At 37.2% G+C, this 21971-nt stretch overlaps 1 protein-coding gene across 1 annotated transcript in view; it reads right to left on the bottom strand.

Annotated features, from left to right (window-relative positions):
• Nucleotides 1–1086: 1086 nt before the first annotated feature.
• LOC136037152 (uncharacterized) overlaps nucleotides 1087–21971 on the bottom strand; it is a 29886-nt gene continuing 9001 nt past the window's right edge. The window contains exons 3-5 of the mRNA XM_065719671.1: nucleotides 14154–14262; nucleotides 3942–4078; nucleotides 1087–1660 (exon numbers count right to left, since the gene is read on the bottom strand). Of these exons, the coding sequence (XP_065575743.1) occupies nucleotides 1169–1660; nucleotides 3942–4078; nucleotides 14154–14262 (738 nt within the window). The 3' untranslated portion in view covers nucleotides 1087–1168. The remainder of the gene's footprint in view (nucleotides 1661–3941; nucleotides 4079–14153; nucleotides 14263–21971) is intronic.

Here is a 21971-nt window from a genome sequence, read left to right as displayed (position 1 = left end):
CATATGCTCATAGAGGATGTCTAGGGTAGTGAAAAAAATGACCTATGCAGGAGGGTTGTTGCCGTCCCCCAAAGTCTTCTGAATTTCTGGGTGTTTTTTATTCAAAGTTTCTCATATTTTTGTTTTATCAAATTTATTCTTATTATTGGTTCCCTTGACAAAAATCAATATTATCTTCCACTCTCGAGAAAATTCCTGTATGCGTTCTGTTGCAGGAAGTGTCCCCCCTCCTATAATTATTCTTCTACCACACTTGAAAAGTGGAAACGATATATTTTTTTTTGAATTGTCAATCCCTGCCCCTACTGCTTGATGATAGATCTATGCATACCCTTTTATTCCAGGAGTTTCTCTTCAAATAAAGGTCATTGTCTGTAGATGTGCCTTTTCTTATGTTTTGAATCCTTTCTCAAAAAATTTAGAAGTTTTCCCATTATAATTAACTGAATCTACCCCCCCTCCTCCCCCCAAAAAAAAACAAAACAGTGCTGCTAAATCGTAGTGTGGTTGTTTTAAGCTACTAATCTTCCATATTCCAGCTTTCCCGTGTGTCGAGCAAAAGAGTGTAAAACACGTTTAGTTTTGCAAATTCACAAGAATTTTCAGGAGAGGAGGAAGGTGAAAGTTACTATAAGGCGGGTTTTTTACTGTTTACTGTTTTCGACTCATCGAGTTTTTTACTGTTTTAAAAAGTTGATTTGAGGGAAAGAGTCAAACTTTAGTGTAAAGAGTGGGGTGTTGAGGAGGGAACAGCCCCTTTCATATACGGAGTAATTTTTGTTCGTTTTAAGTTTTAATGTCGCTCCTCACTTTCAGTTAAAAGAACTTCTTTTTTTTATATTTAATTCCCAATAAAGAGCAAATTTATGTTATCAATAATTATAGCGGCGAGCCCAAGAAAGATTTTTAATACAGGTATTTTTTAAACTTTCAAATCGCTAATCACTACCTGCTAAAGTTGCAAATTTTGTTTCTTAGATGAGTTTTTTCTTTTTAAACGAGTGTTTGGTAACTATAGTAGGAAAACTTGATTGTCTGTGTTTTATTAATTACTTACTAGTCATCCCATAAATGGCCAAATTTCGATCCGTTAAAAGATTCGATTTATTAAATTTATTTATAAAAATATTTCACAGTAAAGAAATTGCAAAACAAAAAACATCAAAAATTAGTCCCCACGTCCTGATGTCAAATTAACCCGAGTTCTTTCTGCTTGCTCTTGAGCCGTTGTTACTTTTTCTGAGCTTCGCTGTGACATGAAAACATTTTGCCCTCCAACCGTTCCTCCTTGAGTGTCATAGCCTTCGATTGGCTGACTCAGCAGACGCTGATTTTCAGACTGTGGTGAAACAGCGGTGGGATTTATCTGGGTCCACTGGCTACCCTGTTGAGGATATCCTGCCAGCTGGTTTACATTCGGCTGACTTAGAATTGGGCCTTGTGGATTTACCTGACCAGTTTGTCCAAACAATCCAAAAGGCTGACTTTGGCCGGTTTGATCAGGGCGTGAAACTCCTACAATAGGCACATAGACAGTCATCGGAGGGGGTTGTACAACAACTTCTTGAAAGTATGATGTTGGTTTTGATTGGGGATTTGAAACAATAGGGCCAGGATTGAATAATCCAGCTTGATCACGTTGATTGAAGTTAGCCATTGTCTAAAAAAAATCATTTAATATTTTTCTATTGCAGTATGAGGTGTTTCAAAAAAAAAATTGTGAATAGAAATTACAAATCTTAATATCTATTTCTTACAACAGACAAATACATAAATTCTTAATATTTTCTGAACAGAATAACAAGGTAAAAAACTGTAAAAAAAATTTCCGCCCATGCTTTTACCAAATCAAAAATTTGGGGGAACGACATCTTAGGATCATTCGAAATGGTAGATTTAATAATTTCTTCTTAACAACCTATGCATGAAACAAAAATTAACGACAATCCAAAATCGCAATAACAACTTATTACAATAGTGATGCCGTACTTGGCATTCGGACTTATGATACTGTGTAGCTATCATAACAAAAAATTGCACGGTTTTTTAAATCTTTCCATATTTTTTATTAAAAGATTAATGTCTTGGAAACTACTCAACATGAAAATACTATTAGATTGAACGTTTGAAACACCCTAGTACGCGTAAACAAAAATGATAGTGAATTTCTCGAATTTGCTATCTCATTTGCGGTATGGTAGTTAAGTAACCGGCGAAGAAATAGTCCCCCACTCCACCCTTGGAAAAAAAAACTAAAAGTCTCAAGTTCTCCTCCTACTTTGTCCATATTTACCTACTTATAAGCAATAATATTTTGATTTTATAGTACGCAACAAGGATAGTCTGATCAGTAAAATCAACAGAGCATCGCAGTTTAAGGCCTAGCCGAAGTCCAGACATTTTACTCCCTAGTCAATTCTTTTTCAGATGCGGCAAATCAGTCAAAGACAAAGTTATCAGTTTTCTTCGCCGCTTCCACTAAACAAATATGAGAAGGTTGAACTCAAGGGGTTTCTCACTCAAAATTACAATTATTGCATTATTCTTCGTAATTTGGTAAGTAAATAAAAAGATTTATTTGAAAAAGAACTAGTATTCGAGGAGAAAATTAGAGAAATTATTACTCGAGGAGAATTTTTTTTTTTTTGGGGGGGGGGGTCAACTCTTATGCAAGAAATATCAGGAAAATTAAAGATTTCACAGGGAAAATTAAGCATTTTTAAATTTTGGTGGGGGGTGAATCCCTCCCCTGCGTGCGTGACTGTGGTGTGGTCATCATTATTTGTCAGGGTGCGGTAAAACTTGTGGAAATTAAAAATAAAAAGTACATGTTTTCGGGTTTTTACTTCATGCAGACCTATTTACACAAAATAAAATTTAAATAATTGCTTGCCGCAAAGTGACAAATTTAATTTATCTATACGGGTCCATAAGAAAAAAAATTCTAAAGCCTGAGTGCCGCTTGTGTATTTGTATATCTGAATTTGTATTCGGATAACACAGTAATTGCACATGACAACTACCTACACCTAGCATATTGGATTCATATAAACGGTTCCCGTATCTCCATACTTCTTGGCAACCTTCCGTCGACAATTTCAGGTAACAGCGGTTACAACTAACTAATACTTCACTGAATCGCTCAAGAGCAATCCGAGTCGTCTGTCCCTTGGTCTAATTCATGTATTCTCATGCGCTCCGATAACAGCTGCATCTAGTCTTTTGAGGGGAATTTTTGACTTCAGAACACAAATATGTAAAGAATTTTAAGGGACTACAGCCAGCAAATACATATTATAGAAATAAGTTTCTGATTGTTTAATAGAATATTTTTTGACACCCCACACCAAGAGTGTGAAGTGTAGCAATCTAGAATGCAAACCCGAAACAGATTTTATAATTATTTAGGAATTGTATAAAAAATAATTGTCGGCTTTAAGATTTGATTAGATCAAATATTCACCAGCTTTTTTTTCTATCTGTTAAAATAAAAACCGCCGAGATCACTAAGTCAGGAACGTCAGGCAAACTCCAAATGTTTAATATCGGAGGTATAGGAAGACTCCTGGAGAGTCCGTCCTATCTTAAAGAAAAAATAAGACTTTTTTTTCAAATTTATCGATAATATTCGTGTCCACATTAACTGTGAGTTTTTAAAATGGGGCCTATATTTTCTTAGAACCAAAAACATTCCTTTCAGTTTTTTTTAGTTATGTCCTGAAATAGTTATTTTGTTTCCCCTCTTCCAGAATTTTGGTTTCCGGACACAGTTTTATGTAAATCCGCAATCAACAGGCATCTACCATGAAAACCACCATTATTTGAACTATGTCACCTATATTGCTGCTTTCTAGATGAAAGCTACTAATGAAAGTTGCTATTCTTCGAACTGAATACCCTTTATCGCCAAATGCACTTAAGAATCAAACGTCTTGAGCTACCTTTGCTGCAGCTCCTATACCACCGACTTCTAGTAGCGGGTTTTCTCCCTCAATTTTCCTTTCAGCAGCTTCAAGTGCATCCGCTTCAACAGGAGTTACTCGATTTAAGTCTACTTCTAACTTCACTGCTCCAAAATCTGAAACCAAAAGGGTAAATGAAGTTGTCAACAAGCACTTAAAAACTGCAAGTAAGGAGTGCATGTCAATAGTAACTGAGAATTTGAATAGCTTCAGAAGCAAAATTTTCTTAAGAAAATTCGTATTTTGTTATATTTTCATTGCAAAGAAACTAAAAAAACAAAATTCTCTCCTACCTTAAGTTTTAAACAAGAGCTAAGAGCTCATATGGCACTTGTGACGAGGTCAGAAGAGCCAAGAGCTCATATGGTATGAGCTCTGGCAAAATTCTAAGAATCAATAGATTGCTTTAAAAGGAAAATCAGAAGCTTAATGCCGGTTGGGATTTAATGAGCTCTGAGTCACGAGGTCCTTCTAAATATCAAAATTCATTAAGATCCAATCACACACTCGTAAGTGAAAATACCTCAATTTTTCTAATTTTTACTCTCACTTCAGCCCCCTAAATGGTCGAATCAGGGAAAACGACTTTATCAAGTCAATTTGTGCAGCTCCCCGACACGCCTACCAATTTTCATCGTCCTAGCACGTCCAGAAGCACCAAACTCGCTAAAGCACTGAATCCCACCCCTAACTCCCCCAAAGAGAGCGGATCCAGTCCAGTTACCTCAATCACGAATCTACGACATGTATAAGCGTTTTCCAAAATTTCCGGTTTCCCCCTCCAACTTCCTCCAATGTCAACAGATCTGGACGGGATTTGAAATAAGAGCTCTAAATATCAAATTTCATTAAGATCCGGTCACCAGTTCTTAAGTTAAAATACCTTAATTTTCTAGTTTTTCCAAATTAACAACTCCCAGCTCCCCTAAAGAGAACGGATCTGTTCCAATTATGTCAATCACATATCTATAACTTGTGCTTATTCAAGTTTCATCCCAATCTCTCCACGCTAAGCGTTTTCTAAGATTTCCAGTTTCCAAGATCTCCGGTTTCCCCCTCCAGCCCCCCCCAATGTCACCAGATCTGGTGTGGATTTAAAATGTGAGTTCTAAAGCACAAAATCCTTCTAAATATCAAATTTCATTATGATCTGATCACCTGTTCGTAAGTTACAAATGCCACATTTTTTCTAATTTTCCCGAATTACTCCCCCCCAACTCCACCAAAGAGAGCGAATCCAGTCCGGTTATTCCCGTCACATATCTTGGACTTGTGTTTATTCTTCCCACCAAGTTTCATCCTGATCTATCCACTTTAAGCATTTTCTAAGATTTCCGCCCCCCCCCCCCCCAATGACACTGGATCCGGTCAGGATTCAAAATAAGAGATCTGAGTTACGAGATCCTTCTAAATATGAAATTTCATTCAGATCCGATCACTCCTTCGTAAGTTAAAAATACCTCATTTTTTCCAATTCTTTAGAATTAACCTTCCCCTCCCACGAAAAAAACTCCCCCAAAGAGAGCAGATTCGTTCCGGTTATGTCAATCACGTATCTACGAATTGTACTTATTTTCCCCACCAAGTTTCATCCTGATCCCTCCACTCTAACCGTTTTCCAAGATTGTAGGTCCCCCCAACTCCCCGCAGTGTCACTGGATCCAGTCGGGATTTAAAATAAGAGCTCTGAAAAACGATATCCTTCCAAACATCAAATTTCATTAAGATCCGATCACTCCTTCGTAAGTTAAAAATACCTCATTTTTTCTAATTTTCAGAATTACCCCTCCCCCCTCCAACTCCCCCAAAGAGAGCGGATGCGTTCCGGTAATTTCTATCACGTATCTATGATTTGTGGTTATTTTTCCCACCAAGTTCCATCCCGATTCCTCCACTCTAAGCGTTTTCCAATATTTTAGGCCCCCCCCCAACTCTCCGCAATGTCACCAGACCCGGTCAGGATTTACAATAGGAGCTCTGAGACACGATATCCTTCCAAACATCAAATTTCATTAAGATCCGATCACCTGTTCGTAAGTTAAAAATACCTCTTTTTTCTAATTTTTCCGATTTAACTATCCCCCCACTCCCCAGATGGTCAAATCGGAGAAACGACAATTTCTAATTTAATCTTGTCTGGTTTCTGATATGCCTGCCAAATTTCATCGTCCTAGCTTACCTGGAAGTGCCTAAAGTAGCAACACCGGGACAGACAGACCGACAGAATTTGCGATCACAATGTTACTTGGTAGATACCAAGTGCCATAAAAATGTAGGTAAAAGGTAAGATTTATCAGAACATTTTTGAAGAAAAAGGGATGGGAGGAGAGAAGAATTTAACTACTGTGAAATCTTCATTTTAAGGAACATTTTGCATTAAGCCTATATTGTCGGAGCTGAAGGGTGATGGCTCCCTCTTATTGCAGCGTAAGCATTGATTAGCTCGGTTACAGCTTGGGGTGCTCGGTTTGCTGTCTTTCTTTTCATTTTCTGCCAGGAGTGATCGGTAGCAAAATATCTTGAGCCGAACGGGAATTAGAATATTTGATGCGTCTCAAAAGAGCCAAAAAAGTTGGCCCTCCAAGAGCCAAAAGTAATTGAACGGCAAACAGACCCATCATGCATTGTTTTCGCTCCTGGAGTCCATTACGGGATGATATGGCATCTTGTTGCAATTTGAAGGTCGCCATTTAAATCAGAATGGTCCAAGTTTTTACTTATGTTTCTAAAGAAAGTAAACTAGGCTGATTACCCAAAAGTTTAAAAATTACTCATTTATATAGGATTCAGAATTACTTTTCTGTAGAAAATTCTCACTGCTGCACATTGTCGAACCCGGAACCTCATGAGTATTCTGATTAAGGGCATTTGAATTTTTTCAAAAGAAAATCGTTGAGAAAAAGCCAAACTTATCAAAATGACAATTTCGAATGGGAGTGATGTTTTTTGCCAAACACTTCATACATTCGCTATTTTTGGTTTGCCAAAAGCTTCGGCGATATATAAATAAATGCAGAACCGATCATAACCTAACTACGCAAAGATCTAGAATGGCTCCAGTGACCCTTTATGAAACAGTGGTTTAAGAAAGCCATAAAGAGCATTTATTAAGGGCATTATTAAGAAAGCCTTAAAAACATTTCAACATGGTTACTCTTTAAGTAAAACCTAGAGGTTTCCTTCGTTTAATGGTCGTATCGGAATTTTTAAATGGTATGCTTTTTAAATGATTCCTAATATATACCCTCTTACACCTTTCTACCCTTTTATAACTTTCTTAATAAGTACTCTTTTTAAGGCTTCTGTAAGCTAATTTTTTTTTTACTATCCCCTAAAGAGAGGAACAAATGACCTTAAAAAAGTCACTCTTTAGGCAAAATCTTAAGTTTCCTACCTTAACTGGTCACATCGGAATTTTTTCAATTTTACACTTTTAAAGGTTTTCTTATGAAGTATGCTTTAAGACTTTCTTCAAGCACCTTTCCTTACCATCTCTTAAAGTTAGGAGCACAGGTTCTTAAGAAGGTCACTCTATAGGTGAATCTTAAGTTTAATTCCTTTAGTAATCAGATTAGGGCAGTTCAGCGGTCAGATCTGATTTATCTCTATACTATAAAAAAAAAATTATGGATTAAATGCTCTTAAGTACCTTAAAAGAAAGCCCTCATCCCGCCTAGAAGGAAAGCTTTCTAAGGGGCAATTGTCCGCTTTTAAGGATAGATTTTTAAAAAACAGATCTTGGAAAGATGTAACAAACAAATAGAAAAAATAAAAAAACCTTAATGGTTCAAGTGAAGAACTGGATCGCCGATATTTTCATTGAACAAAGGAGAGAGAGAGAAAGATGGGTCTATTGATATAAATAACGAAACAAAACAAGTAAATGGCCCAAAGCAAGGCTTGTTTGGGCATACAACCCCAATACACATACAAATAAAACAATACGAAAAAGGAGAGGAAAAAAGAAAAGGAAAGAAAAAGAATACTTCAACTTTCTTAAAATGCCAACATTCCTAGCGAGTTTAAGACTAATATAATCTATATGTTCTCTAAAACTAAGACATTCATCAATTAAAACTCCTATATATTTTGTACACTTCATTCTTAAAATACTCATATCAGAAAAATTAAGTCAGTCTATCCAAGGGTAATAATTTGAGCTTCTACCATACAATAAAAAGCAAGATTTACTATAATTCAAATTTAACTTATTAAGCTTCATCCACTTTTATACAAACTCCATACAAGAACTAATACGACTTAACAGCTTAATTCCTATTTGTGCAGCCACAGTTAAATGAGTGTCATCCGCAAAGCTGGGGATAATTACTTTTGCCCCGTCACATCCGAAGTCAAGATCATACGAGAAATCATATTAAAAGCTCTGCATAAATCATTTACAAAAACTAGAAATAACAGGGGACCAAGAACAGATCCTGGAGGTACTCCAAATTTAACATTACTGACTGAAGAAACATCATCCCCTAATTCTACATATTGAGATCTTTCTCTTAAGAACGAGGACAATAATTCAAGAAATGGTCCTCTAAAACCGCAATTTTCTGACTCGGCTATGAGTATAAAATGGTCAACGCAGTCAAAAGCTTTTACAATATCAAGAAAAACAGAAGCTACTTTCATACCGTTTTCATACCGGAAATAACAGGGTAAATATACCTTAAAGTTTTAACTGTTACAAAATCAGAGCCTAAAGCTCCAATTTTCATATTTTTCAATATTTCAGAAAGCTCAGACACTGATTGGCTTCAAATATGCTGAAACATCACTTGCATTCAATAATTTTTTTTTAAAAACTACCTTCATGCTCAGAAATAGCTATACTTTGAACAAAATCCTTCCCCACATTAGCAAAATGACGGCATATTCCATCAGCAATTGTACTATAATTATGTATACCGTCAGGAAACATACCATCATAATTAGGACTTACGACGGATTTACAAAGGACAATTCCATAACGACAAGCGATTATCTGAGTGAGAAGACCCGAGATATTAGGGTCTTGAAATTACTAGCCAATGTCTTTAATTTCAAACTGTTCATGGCAATGCATCTTGAGTACAAAGAGTTCCTAGTAAATAGTAAAATCCGAAAAAATGGAGTTACAAAATATGTGTCAACTTTTATGCCTAATTAACAATAAGTAAATTTTTTGAAGTTCGGATTTGTCAATGTCAAAACTTTCTTTTGTCAAACCTTTTGTATAAGAAAATCTGCAATTTTGGAGCAGAAAAAAAAAACAAGACGAGTATGTTCTTGATGGCCGTTAATACAGCTAATTCAACATTCTACAAATCCAGAAGTGGATTTACCTGCTGTCTATCCAGAAAAAAAAACAAAGCTTTATGTTTGACCACTAGAGGGCTGTACCAGATGTTTTTTTTTTCTGGGGTGGTGGATTAGATCAACTAGTTATGGTAGAATATCAGAGCAGTAATACCGTAAATTTGAACAAAAATTTATAAATCCCAGTGCTCTTTTTAAGTGATAAGATTTGGTCCTACAAAGACGCACAATTGTTGGCTACTTTGTGCTACGAAAAATAATTAGGTCCGAACAAGTTTAAAATGATAAGGCTATTAAGATAAAATTCTGATATAACCAGTCAGTTCAAACTAGTTAGAAGCCTTATATAAGTCCTTCCAATGTCTGAGGACATATTGCCGCGTGGTGATCCACATTTCGTCCAAAAATATATATGCACTATATATAAACGAATATTATAGAGAATAATTTTAATGCCGAAGTGCATAATTGGGGTTTCAGTGTATGGTATAGAATCAATCGCACATGAACTATTAACGTGAAGCTTAGAAAATCTTTTTCTCAGAGGAGAAAGATCCTTCTCTCGGGAAAGTGTTTTTTTAGTCTTAAGTTTTCTTGACAGGTACTCATACTCATCTATGGGAAAATATCAATTAATGGGAGATGGGATAAAATATCCTTCATGCTAAAGATCGTTTCTATTCGTTTCTGAATACAGACCTTTGTTCTTTACTCATCTGAAAAAAAAACTTGTTCCCGCTCGACTCTCTATCCACACAGCTTCCCCCTAAAACAGCCACGCCCAACACTTCCCTGCTTACAAAAATTTCTGTTAAAATTCAAATCATCCACCTCCTCATCATACAGCTCGCCTTCTCTGCACTTGCAACATGCATTCCACAAACCTTTCACTGCACTTGCAACACGAACGTATTAAATTTACTTTAAAAGGGTTGTATTTTAATTTGAACCCCATGATTTTAGATTTTGGGCTCAGAATACTGAAATACCAGCTTAAGTGGAAATTGAAGCAATTTTTGAAATATACAATTTGATATATACAATATTCAATTTCACATCCATGTTGTTCCATAAATTTGAAGCAGCCTTGCGTGGTTTCGTCATTAATCACTTAAAATTAAACTGAGGCGTCACATCTGGAATTACTGACTTGAAACCCCACAAAAACCCACTTCACTGGGAATAAAAAATATCCTTTGTAGAAAATGTATTTACTGGGTTTGTCTTTATAACAGTTTCTTTCCTCTAAAACAGGTTAGTAGTGGACTGGACGGAAATGTGCGTGGGGGTGAGCTGTGGTTATAAAAACAAGTTTGTTTCTTCTGAAATCCAATTATGTAAAAAATTGGAAAAAAAACCTTTAGCTTATTGTACAATTTACCGTTAGTCCGCCATTAGTTTATTGGGGGGGGGGCAAGAGGGGTTGCTATTGAAGTAGGTGCTATTCAAGCGGTCGTGAAGAAAAGTAATTATTTAACAAACACACTACTTGGTGAATTTAGAAACATTACACAATACATTATGAACAATACACACACATTAAACTATCATAAATCTAAGTACTTGTGCTCGGCTTTTACTAAAATCGTCAGCAATGAACTACTGCAGACGACAGCAATATTGCGTATGCAAGCTCTCAGGTGGGTGAAGGTGAAAGTCGCCTACAATCAGCTTTTTTCAGCCAGATTCATCAGCCAGATTCATAATACTGCAGCACATATTCTCCCTCCACATCAACCAACCCCCCACCCAGCACCGGATGCTGAATCTCATAATTAAACCAAGCTCTATTCTAATAGCCCCGGGTATCGCACTATTCATTTGCTTGTAATTTGAATGGATTTTGACTCTCTAAGATTTAATTCGTTGAAGGAACATATTATGAAGTGCAACTGACCGTTATTTAATAAAAAAAAATATCTGATCAAAATAACAAGAGCTAAGAGCTCATATGGCACTTATGACAAGGCCGGAAGAGCCAATGATCTTATGAATTTTAGCAAAATTCTAAGAATCAATAGATTGATTAAAAAGGAAAATCAGAGGCTAAATGCCGGTCGGGATTTAAAATAAGAGCTCTGAGACATGAGGTCTTTCTAAATATCAAAATTCATTAAGATCCGATCACCCATTCGTAGGTTAAAAATACCTCATTTTTTCTAATTTTTCCTCTCCTCTCAGCCCCCTAGATGGTCGAGTCGGGGAAAACGACTTTATCAAGTCAATTTGTGCAGGTCCTGGAGACGCCTACCAATTTTCATCGTCCTAGCACGTCCAGAAGCACCGAACTCGCCAATGCACTGGACCCCCTGGCTCCCCCAAAGAGAGCGGATCCAGTCCAGTTACGTCAATCACGTATCTACGACATTTTCTTATTGTACCCACCAAGTTTCATCCCGATCTCTCTACTTCAAGCGTTTTCCATAATTTATGGCTTCTCCCTCCAACTCCCCCCAATGTCACCAGATCTGGTCGGGACTTAAAATAAGAGCTCTGAGACATGAGTTCCTTCTAAATATCAAATTTCATTAAGATATGGTCACTCGTCCTTAAGTTAAAAATACCTCAATTTTTCTAATTTTTTCGAATTAACACTCCGCCCCTCCCTAACTCCCCCAAAGACAGCGGATTCAGTCCGGTTATTTTAATCAAGTGTCTAGGACTTGTGCTTATTCTTTCCACCAAGTTTCATTCCGATTTCTCCACTCTAAGCGTTTTCCAAGATTTCCCTTTTCCCCCTCCACATCCCCCAATATCACCGGATGCATTCGGGATTTAGAATAAGAGCTCTGAGACACGAGGTCCTTCTAAATGTCAAATTTCATTAAGATCCAATCACCCATTCGTAAGTTAAAAATATCTTATTTTTTCAATTCTTCTTCTCCCTCCAGTCCCCCAGATGGTCCAATCGGGAAAAAGACTGTTATCAAGACAATTTGTGCAGGTCCCTGACACACCTACCAATTTTCATCGTCCTATCACGTCCAGAAGCACCGAACTCGCCAAAGAACTGGAAATCCACCCCAGCTCCCCCAAAGAGAGCGGATCCGTTCCAATTATGTCAATCACGTATCTAGAACTTGCGCTTATTCTTCCGATCAAGATTCATCTTGGATTTCCGGTGTTCAAGATTTCTGTTTCCCCTTTCCAACCCCCTATGTCCCCGGATCCGATTTGAACTGAAAATAGAGCATCTGAGACATAAGATCTTTCTATATATCAAGTTTCATTAAGATCCGATTACCCATTCGTAAGATAAAGATACCTCAATTTTCTCGTTTTCCAATATTTCCGGTTTCCCCCTCCAACTCTCCCCAATGGCACTGGATCTAATTGGGATTTAAAATAAGAGCTCTGAAGCTTGATATCCTTCTAAATAGCGAATTTCATTAAGATCCGATAACCCGTTCGTAAGTTATAAATATCTCATTTTTTCTAATTTTTTCGAATTACTCCCCCCCCACCACAATTCTCCCAAAGAGAGCGGATCCTGTCCGGTTATGTCAGTAACTTATCTTGGACTTGTGCTTATTCTTCCCACCAAGTTTCATCCCGATCCCTCCAGTCTAAGCGTTTTCCAAGATTTCCAGTTCCCCCCTCCCAACTCCCCCCAATAACACTGGATCCGGTCGGGATTGGAAATATGAGATCTGAGTTACAAGGTCCTTCTAAATATGAAATTTCGTTAAGATCCGATCACTCCTTCATAAGTTAAAAATGCCTCATTTTTTCTAATTTTTCAGAACCATCCCTCCCCCCAACTCCCCCAAAGAGAGCGGATCCGCTCCGGTTATGTCAATCACGTATATTGGACTTGTGCTTATTTTGCCCACCAAGTTTCATCCCGATCCCTCCACTCTAAGCGTTTTCCAAGATTTTAGGTTCCCCTTCCAACTCCCCCCAATATCACCGGATCCGGTCGGGATATAAAATAAGAGCTCTGAGACACAACATCCTTCTAAATAACAAATTTCATTAGATCACCTGTTCGTAAGTTAAAAATACCTCATTTTTTCTAATCTTCCGAACTAACCGTCCCCCCACTCCTCCCAGATGGTCGAATCGGGGAAACGACTATATATAATTTAATCTGGTCTGATCCCTGATACGTCTGTCAAATTTCATAGTTCTAGCTTATCTGGAAGTGCCTTAACTAGCAAAACCGGGACAGACAGACCGACAGAATTTGCGATCGCTATATGTCACTTGGTAAATACCAAGTGCCACAAAAAGCAAATTTGACACATAAAACGAGTAACAGTTTAAAGCTACTGAATAAATTATAGTTTTTTTTACCAGTTATTGGGGGCTTGCCCCCCCCCTTTCCCCCTCTCAAAGACGCCACTAGGAAACAGCTGGAGTAACTGTACAAATCTTAATGTATTTGGGGGATAGACAGTTGTTCCAGAAGGTCTTTTCTAGGTAAATGTGTTGCTGAATATATTTTTCGATAGACAGAAGGCATAAGGATGCAATTATAAAGAAAAAATTAGGAAGAATGCATTCCTTCTGTCTTAAAATTTGAAAACTGCGTATTAGCAGTCAGCTGAACGAAAATAAACAAAGTTCACCATCATACAATTTCATGGTTAAAAGTGTTCTTTAATCTCACTGTTTTACTTCCGTGACGTGTTTTTGTAAGTCAACAATATTATTCCTTAGTTTTTGCAATTTTTTAGGGACAAATTCACCCCACCTTTTAAAACCTTATCGATCATTTAGTGTAAGATTAAGCCAGTAAAAAGAATAAACACTCAAATTACACCAGACTGGCTCTTCTATTTAAAATTTTCAACCAGCAAAAGAACGGAAAAGCTTTGAGCCGCAAGACCTTTTGCTAGTATTGCTTCTGTTTCTCAATAGTTGATAGCTTTCCATGATTACCTTGAGTTGCTTTCCCAGTGTTGGGGTCTATGTTAGCAGCATCAGGAGCTATAACAGGCTCCTTGTCGATTGGCATCGAAGTGAAATTCTCGTTTTCGTTTGCTGCCGACTAAAAAAGAAATTTGCTATTTAGTTAAATTAGTATGCAATATTTCTAATGAAAATTCTTCGAAGTAAAATTCTCGTTTTCGTTTGCTGCTGACTAAAAAAAAATTAGCTATTTAGTTAAATGTGCAATATTTCTAATGAAACAAATTACTACTGAAACTTTTTACGTAGCTTTACACAACAAAAGTTAAGCAAAACCGAGGAAAAAATTATACCCTAAGCCTTGCAAGGTCTATGTGGGCAGCGTCCCTACATTAATTTCTGTTAATTTTAATTTTTCACCATTTTATTTTAATTTCTGTTCATTTAAGGTTTCATTTATTCATGCATAGTAGTATCTATTAACATTAAGTATGACCTGATTATTAATCGTCATTTCTGTTCGTTTTTAACTTCGTTTATTCATTCATTGCTTTTCTTATTATTTCGACCTTGACTTATTATATGACTTTTTCTGGTCGTTTTTGGTTTATATATCACTCCAATTTATTTTCAAAACATATTGAGAACATTTTCTCTCTAAGTTAGTTAACTACCCAATATTTTCCACATAAAAGATGACACACCAAGCCTTTACACAAAATAGATTGAGCATTCAAATGCTAAAGTAAGGATTATGAAACATCAACTCAGGTAAAAGGTAAACAACAATATTAACAACAATGAACTATCGACCAGAATAGCCTCTTTAAAATCTCTTAAAAACTTCAAAGCCGTGATTATACCACCAAAAAAAAAAACAATTAAACCACCCGTTTCCATCAACAACCCAATAAAGCGAGTGTGTTTTGACAAGCAAAGCAGTGGCACTTTCCAATAGGCAGAGTAAACCTCGTAGCAATTGTGCATTTTGTCAGATTTTCACCTACATTTATTATTTCTACGTATTTCGTTTAGCAAAATAAGATATTTAGTACCAAACTATGAATTCTAAATCAATTTTGGACAGTCCTGAGTCAAATTAATCTATCAGGCTACTATAGTTAAAACCAAAAGAAAAAAATTAAAAGAAAATTATTAACATTAATTAATAGCGTTAGCACATATGTTATATATGTTAGCACATGTCAACAAACGATTGAAATATCTACATAGCTGATTTCTTTGAACTATTTCTGAAGTTCTCTTCTTTTGCATTTCGAATTATGTTCAATAGCTGAAACTAGATTACTTAAGTAAGACATTTGTTCAACTTTTTTTGGATTTCTTTCAGGTCTGACAAATTAATTAATTATCATCTAGAACTACTTTACTATCTTTAACAAACAATTTATTTATGTACGATATCTACCGTTGATGCTCTGGCGGTTCTAGTCTCCCTTACAACCAGGGCAAAATCTTGATTTACGCCACACTGTCTCCCAAAAATTTTCAGGCCAAATTCTAACGGAATTTTCATTTGTCAGCCAAATGCTTTTACTTTCAAGGAGCGATGATGAAGATATGGGGAATATAGAAATTTCACATTAAATTTGCTTTATTGCTGCCAACTACAACATCTGCTTTATTTAATAAAAATAACATTAAAAAAAAAAATTATAACCGTTAGATTATTTATTCGAAATTTTGTCCCCCTAAAATTTCTGCACCTGAGACATATGCTCTCTCTGTCCCCCCATCTAAATCCGCCTCTGCGTTCCTGTCGCTGTTCGATGGGTATTTGGACCTCCAAATTAGTATTCCAAACAAGAGCTAAGAGCTCATATGGCACTTGTGACGAGGCGAGAGGAGCTAAGAGCCAAGAGATCATATGGTATGAGCTCTAGCAAAATTCTATGAATCAATAGATTGATTAAAAAAGGAAAATAAGAGGCTTAATGCCGGTCAAGATTTAAAATAAGAGCTCTGAGTCACAAAGTCCTTCTAAATATCAAAATTCATTAAGATCCGATCACCCACTCGTAAGTTATAAATACCTAATTTTTTCTAATTTTTCCTCTCCCTTTTGCCCCCCAGATGGTCGAATCTGGGAAAACGACTTTATCAAGTCAAATTGTGCAGCTCCCTGACACGCCTACCAATTTTCATCGTCTTAGCACGTCCAGAAGCACCAAACTCGCCAAATCACTGAACCCCTCCCCTCAACTCCCCCAAAGAGAGCGAATCCAGTATGGTTTAGTCAATCACTTATCAAGGACATTTGTTTATTCTATCCACCAAGCTTCACCCCAATTCCTACACTCCAAGTGTTTTTCCAAGATTTCCCCCTCCAACTCCCCCCAATGTCAAAAGATCTGGTCGGGATTTGAAATAAGAGCTCTGAGACATGAATTCCTTCTAAATATCAAATTTCATTACGATCCGATCACCTGTTCGTAAAATAAAAATACCCCAATTTTCACGTTTTCCAAGAATTCCGGTTTCCCCCTCCAACTCCCCCGAACGTCACAGGATCTGGTCGGAATTTAAAATTAGAGCTTTAAAGCGCAAGATCCTTCTAAATATCAAATTTAATTAAGATCTGGTCACCCTTTTGTAAGTTACAAATGCCTCAATTTTCAAAATTACCCCCCCCCCCCCCAACTCCACCAAAGAGAGCAGATCCGGTCCAGTTATGTCAGTCACGTATCTTAGACAGGTTTTGATTCTTCCCATCCAGTTTCATCCTGATCTCACCTCTTAAGTATTTACTAAGATTTCTGGTTCCCCTCAACTGCCCCCCCCCCTCAAAATTACGCTGGATCCGGTTGAGATTTAAAATAAGAGATCTTAATTACGAGATCCTTCTAAATATGAAGTTTCATGAAGATCCGATTACTCCTTCGTAAGTGAAAAATACGTCATTTTTTCTTATTTTTCAGAATTACCCCCCCCCCCGCAATTGAGCGGATCCGTTCCAATTATGTAAATCACGTATGCAAGACTTCTGCTTATTTTTCCAACCAAGTTTCATCCAAATCCCTCCAATCTAAACATTTTCCATCATTTTAGGTTTCCCCACCCCAAACTTCCCCCAATGTCATCAGATCCGGTCAGGATTTAAAATAAGAGCTTTGAGACACGATATCCTTCTAATATCAAATTTCATGGAGATTCAATCACCCGTTCGTAAGTTAAAAATACCTCCTTTTTTCTAACTTTTCAGAATTAACCCCCCCCCCCAACTACCCCAAAGAGAGCAGATCCGTTTTGGTTATGTCAATCAAGTTTCTAGGATTCGTGTTTTTTTCCCCACCAAGTTTCATCCGGATCCATCCACTCTAAGTGTTTTCCAAGTTTTAGGTTTCCCCCTTCCAACTCCCCCCCCCCAATGTCACCAGATCCGGTCGGGTTTAAGATAAGAGCTCTGAGCCACGATGTCCTTCTAAATATCAAATTTCATTGAGATCCGATCACCCGTTCGTAAGTTAAAAATACCTCATTTTTTTAATTTTTCAGAAATACCAACCCCCCCCCCCAACTACCCCAAAGAGAGCGGATCCTTTCCGTTTATGTCAATCATCTATCTAGGACTTGTGTTTATTTTTCCCACCATGTTTCATCCCGATCCCTCCACTCTAAGTGTTTTCCAAGTTTTAGGTTTCCCCCTCCCAACTCCCCGCCCCCATCACCAGATCCGGCCGGGATTTAAAATAAGAGCTCTAAGACACGATATCCTTCTAAAAATCAAATTTCATTGAGATCCGATCACCCGTTCGTAAGTTGAAAATACCTCATTTTTCTAATTTTTAAGAATTACTCCCCCCCCAACTACCCCAAAGAGAGCGAATCAGTTCCGATTATTTCAATCATGTATCTGGGACTTGCGCTTATTTTTCCCATCAAGTTTCATCCCGATCCCTCCACTCTAAGTGTTTTCCAAGATTTTAGGTTTCCCCCCTCCAACTCCCCCCAATGTCATCAGACCCGGTCGGGATTTAAAATAAGAGCTCTGAGACACAATATCATTTCAAACATCAAATTTCATTAAGATCCAATCACCCGCTCATAAGTTAAAAATACTTCTTTTTTTCTATTTTTTCTGAATTAACAGGCCCCCAATACACCCCCCCCCCCCCAGATGGTCAAATCGGGAAAACGACTATTTCTAATTTAATCTGGTCCGGTCCCTGATACGCTTGCCAAATTTCATCGTCCTAGCTTACCTGAAAGTGCCTGAAGTAGCAAAACTGGGACTTTAGGTTTTCCCCCTCCAACTCCCCCCAATATCATCAGATCCGGTCGGGATGTAAAATAAGAGCTCTGAGACACAATATCATTCCAAACATCAAATTTCATTAAGATCCAATCACCCGCTCATAAGTTAAAAATACTTCATTTTTTCTATTTTTTGCGAATTAACCGGGCCCCCACTCCCCCCCAGATGATCAAATCGGGACAACGACTATTTCTAATTTAATCTGGTCCGGTCCCTGATACGCTTGCCAAATTTCATCGTCCTAGCTTACCTGGAAGTGCCTAAAGTAGCAAAACCGGGACCGACAGACAGACAGACAGACCGACAGACAGACAGACAGACCAACAGAATTGGCGATTGCTATATGTCACTTGGTTAATACCAAGTGCCATAAAAAAGAAACAAAGATTTGCGTTAACAATGAATTCATTAACAATTGAACAACTTAGTTTTTACTTGATTTCCTACTTTTGCTTTATTTGTTCCTTATTTCTATTTTGAACCATACCTAAAAATACAAAAGTTCATGTTTTGAATCCCTTCTATTTCTTGTTTGCTTTGCGTTTTGAACACTTCTTTTCATAAAACTGGACGAACTATGTTTTAGACCCCCCCCCCCCCACCCAAAAAAATACAAATAAACTCACAAACAACCAAAGTGTTGCCGACTCTCCTCAGATTACATAAAAAAAACTAGTTTTTTAAACTGAAAGTAAGGAACGACATTAAAACTTAAAACGAACAGAAATTACTCCATATATGAAATGGGTTGTCCCCTCCGCAATCCCTCGCTCTTTACGCTAAAGCTTTTAATTGTTTTAAAAAGCAGAATTGTGGCAAAGAGTCAAACTTTAGCGTAAAGAGCGAGGGATTGCGGAGGGGACAACCCATTTCATATATGGAGTAATTTCTGTTCGTTTTAAGTTTTAATGTCGCTCCTTACTTTCAGTTAAAAAAACTAGTTTTTTTTTATGTAATTTCTGAACGTTTTTGAATTAATGCATGTTTGATTTTGGCTCTCCACAAATAAATTATTAAAATGAAATTTGCATATTAATTCCTTTTTTGGCTAAATGACTTCCGCTTAGTTTTGATCAGACGATTTTGAGAAATAAGGGATGGGGAAGGAGGCCTAGTTGCCACACAATTTTTCGGTTATATAAAAAGGCAACTATAAATTTTAATTTTTAACGAATTTTTTTATTAGTTAAAAATATACGTAACTTAAGAATTAACTTACGTAACAAACTTTTATATTCTTCAATTTTATTATGTATATGAGGGGGTTTGTACCCTCGTTAATACCTCGTTCTTTACACTAAATCATAAGTTTTGTCCCAATTCTTTAAGAACGACCCCTGAATCAGAAAGGCCGTAGAATAAATAGTTGAAATTACTAAAAATACTATAGCATAAAGAGCGAGGTATTTATCTCCTCCTAAATACCTCGCTCTTTATGCTAAAGTATTCTTAGAACCCCTCATATGCGTAATAATCTCTGTTCGTTTTAAGTTTCAATGCTACTCTTTACTTTCAATCGAAAAATCTTTTCCATCTTTATTTTTTCATTATTTTTTATAGTAATTTTAGAAAATCCTGCGCCCTTTTCATTGAATTTCCGTTCCACCATGACATATTTCTCCAAGGAAAGATCCTCCCACATAGCCCCTCCCCTCAAACCCACCCCCACAACCAAAAAAATCCCCTGAAAACGACTGTACACTTCCCAATAACCATTATTATATGTAAACACTGGTCGAAGTTTGTAATTTGCAGCCCCTCGCCCAGGGACTGTGGGGGAGTAAATCATTCCCAAAGACATAGTTATTATGGTTTTTGACTATGCGGAACAAAACGGCTATCTCAAAATTTTGATCTGTTGACTTTGGAGAAAAAATGACCCGTGATTTGTCTTCTGGCATAAAATACGAAATTTCACATTTTTGTAGATAGGAGCTTGAAATTGGAGGGCCTAGATGCCCTCCAATTTTTTTGGCCACTTAAAAAAGGGCACTAGAACTTTTCATTTCCGTTAAAATGAGCCCTCTTGCGACATTCTAGGACAACTTGGTCGATACGATGACCCCTGGGGAAAAGAAAAAAAAAAAAACAAACAAATAAACACGCACCCGTGATTTGTCTTCTGGCAAAAAATACAAAATTCCACATTTTTGTAGATAGGAGCTTGAAAACTTTGCTATAGGGTTCTCTGATACGCCGAATGTGATGGTGTGATTTTCGTTAAGATTATGTGACTTTTAGGGGGTGTTTTCCCCTATTTTCTAAAATAAGGCAAATTTTTTCAGGCTCGTAACTTTTGATGCAAAGACTAAATTTGATGAAACTTATATATTTAAAATCAGCATGAAAATCTGATTCTTTTGATGTGTATTTTAGCATCAAATCTCCGTTTTTTAGAGTTTCGTTTACTATTGAGCCGGGTCGCTCCTTACTACAGTTCGTTACCACGAACTGTTTGATATAGGCTAAAGCCGCTGTTTTTTAATGGCATAGGTGCTCCATAGTTTTCCTACCATTTGTAAGAAACGTCAATTCTTTCCACGACTAGCTGAAACTTGAATCCTCAATCTACACCCCTTGGTGATTAAGTCTCTAACAGTTTTTAGTTACCCCAGGATCTTAACTCGAAGTATCTAACTTAACTCAAGTATCTTTTAACTTGAGCACAATTCGATGACAAGAGATAAAACATAACAAATTCGAACAAGAGCCATGAGCTCATATGGCACTTGTGATGAGGTCGGAATCTGAAACTAGACTCGGTACTAGTTATCGATTTAATCGTCCTAGCACGTCAAGAAGCACCAAACTAACCAAAGCACTAGAAATCCCTCCAACTCCCATCAAAGAGATCGGATCCAGTCCACTTATGTCAATCACGTATCTATAGCTTGTGCTTATTCTCGAACTCGCCAAAGCTCTAGAAATCCCCCCAACTCCCCCAAAGTGAGTAGATCTGGTCTGGTTACGTCAATCGCGTATCTAGAACTTGTGTTTATTCTTAATAAGATAAAAATACCTATTCATAAGATAAACATACCTCGATTTATCACGATTTCTCCTACCTCCAGCCCCACCCCCCAGATGGTCGAATCGGGGAAAAGACTGTTATCAAGTCACTTTGTGCATGTCCCTGACATGCCTACCAATTTTCATTGTCCTAGAACGTCCAGAAGCACCAAACTTGCCAAAGCACTGGAAATATCCCAACCCCCCGAACTCCCCAAAGATCGAATCTGGTCCGGTTGTGCCAATCACGTATCTAGGACTTGCGCTTATTCTTCCCACCACGTTTTATCCCAATCTCTCGACTCTTAAGCGTTTTCCGAGATTTCTGGTTTCGCCCTCCACCTCCCCAATGTCACCAGGTACGTTCGGGATTTAAAATAAGAGCTTTGAGACACGAAGTCCTTCTAGATATCAAATTTCATTAAGATCCGATCACCTGTTCGTAAGTTAAGAATACCTCATTTTTTCTAATTTTTCTGAATTAACCGTCCCTCCGCCCCCCCCAGATGATCGAATCAGGGAAGCAACTATTTCCAATTTAATCTGGTCCAGTCCCTGATACG

This window comes from Artemia franciscana, chromosome 2, assembly GCF_032884065.1.
Source record: "Artemia franciscana chromosome 2, ASM3288406v1, whole genome shotgun sequence".
NCBI classification, from domain to species: domain Eukaryota; kingdom Metazoa; phylum Arthropoda; class Branchiopoda; order Anostraca; family Artemiidae; genus Artemia; species Artemia franciscana.
Note: the sequence above shows the minus strand (reverse complement) of the source record. Positions and strands in the feature narration are given on the sequence as shown.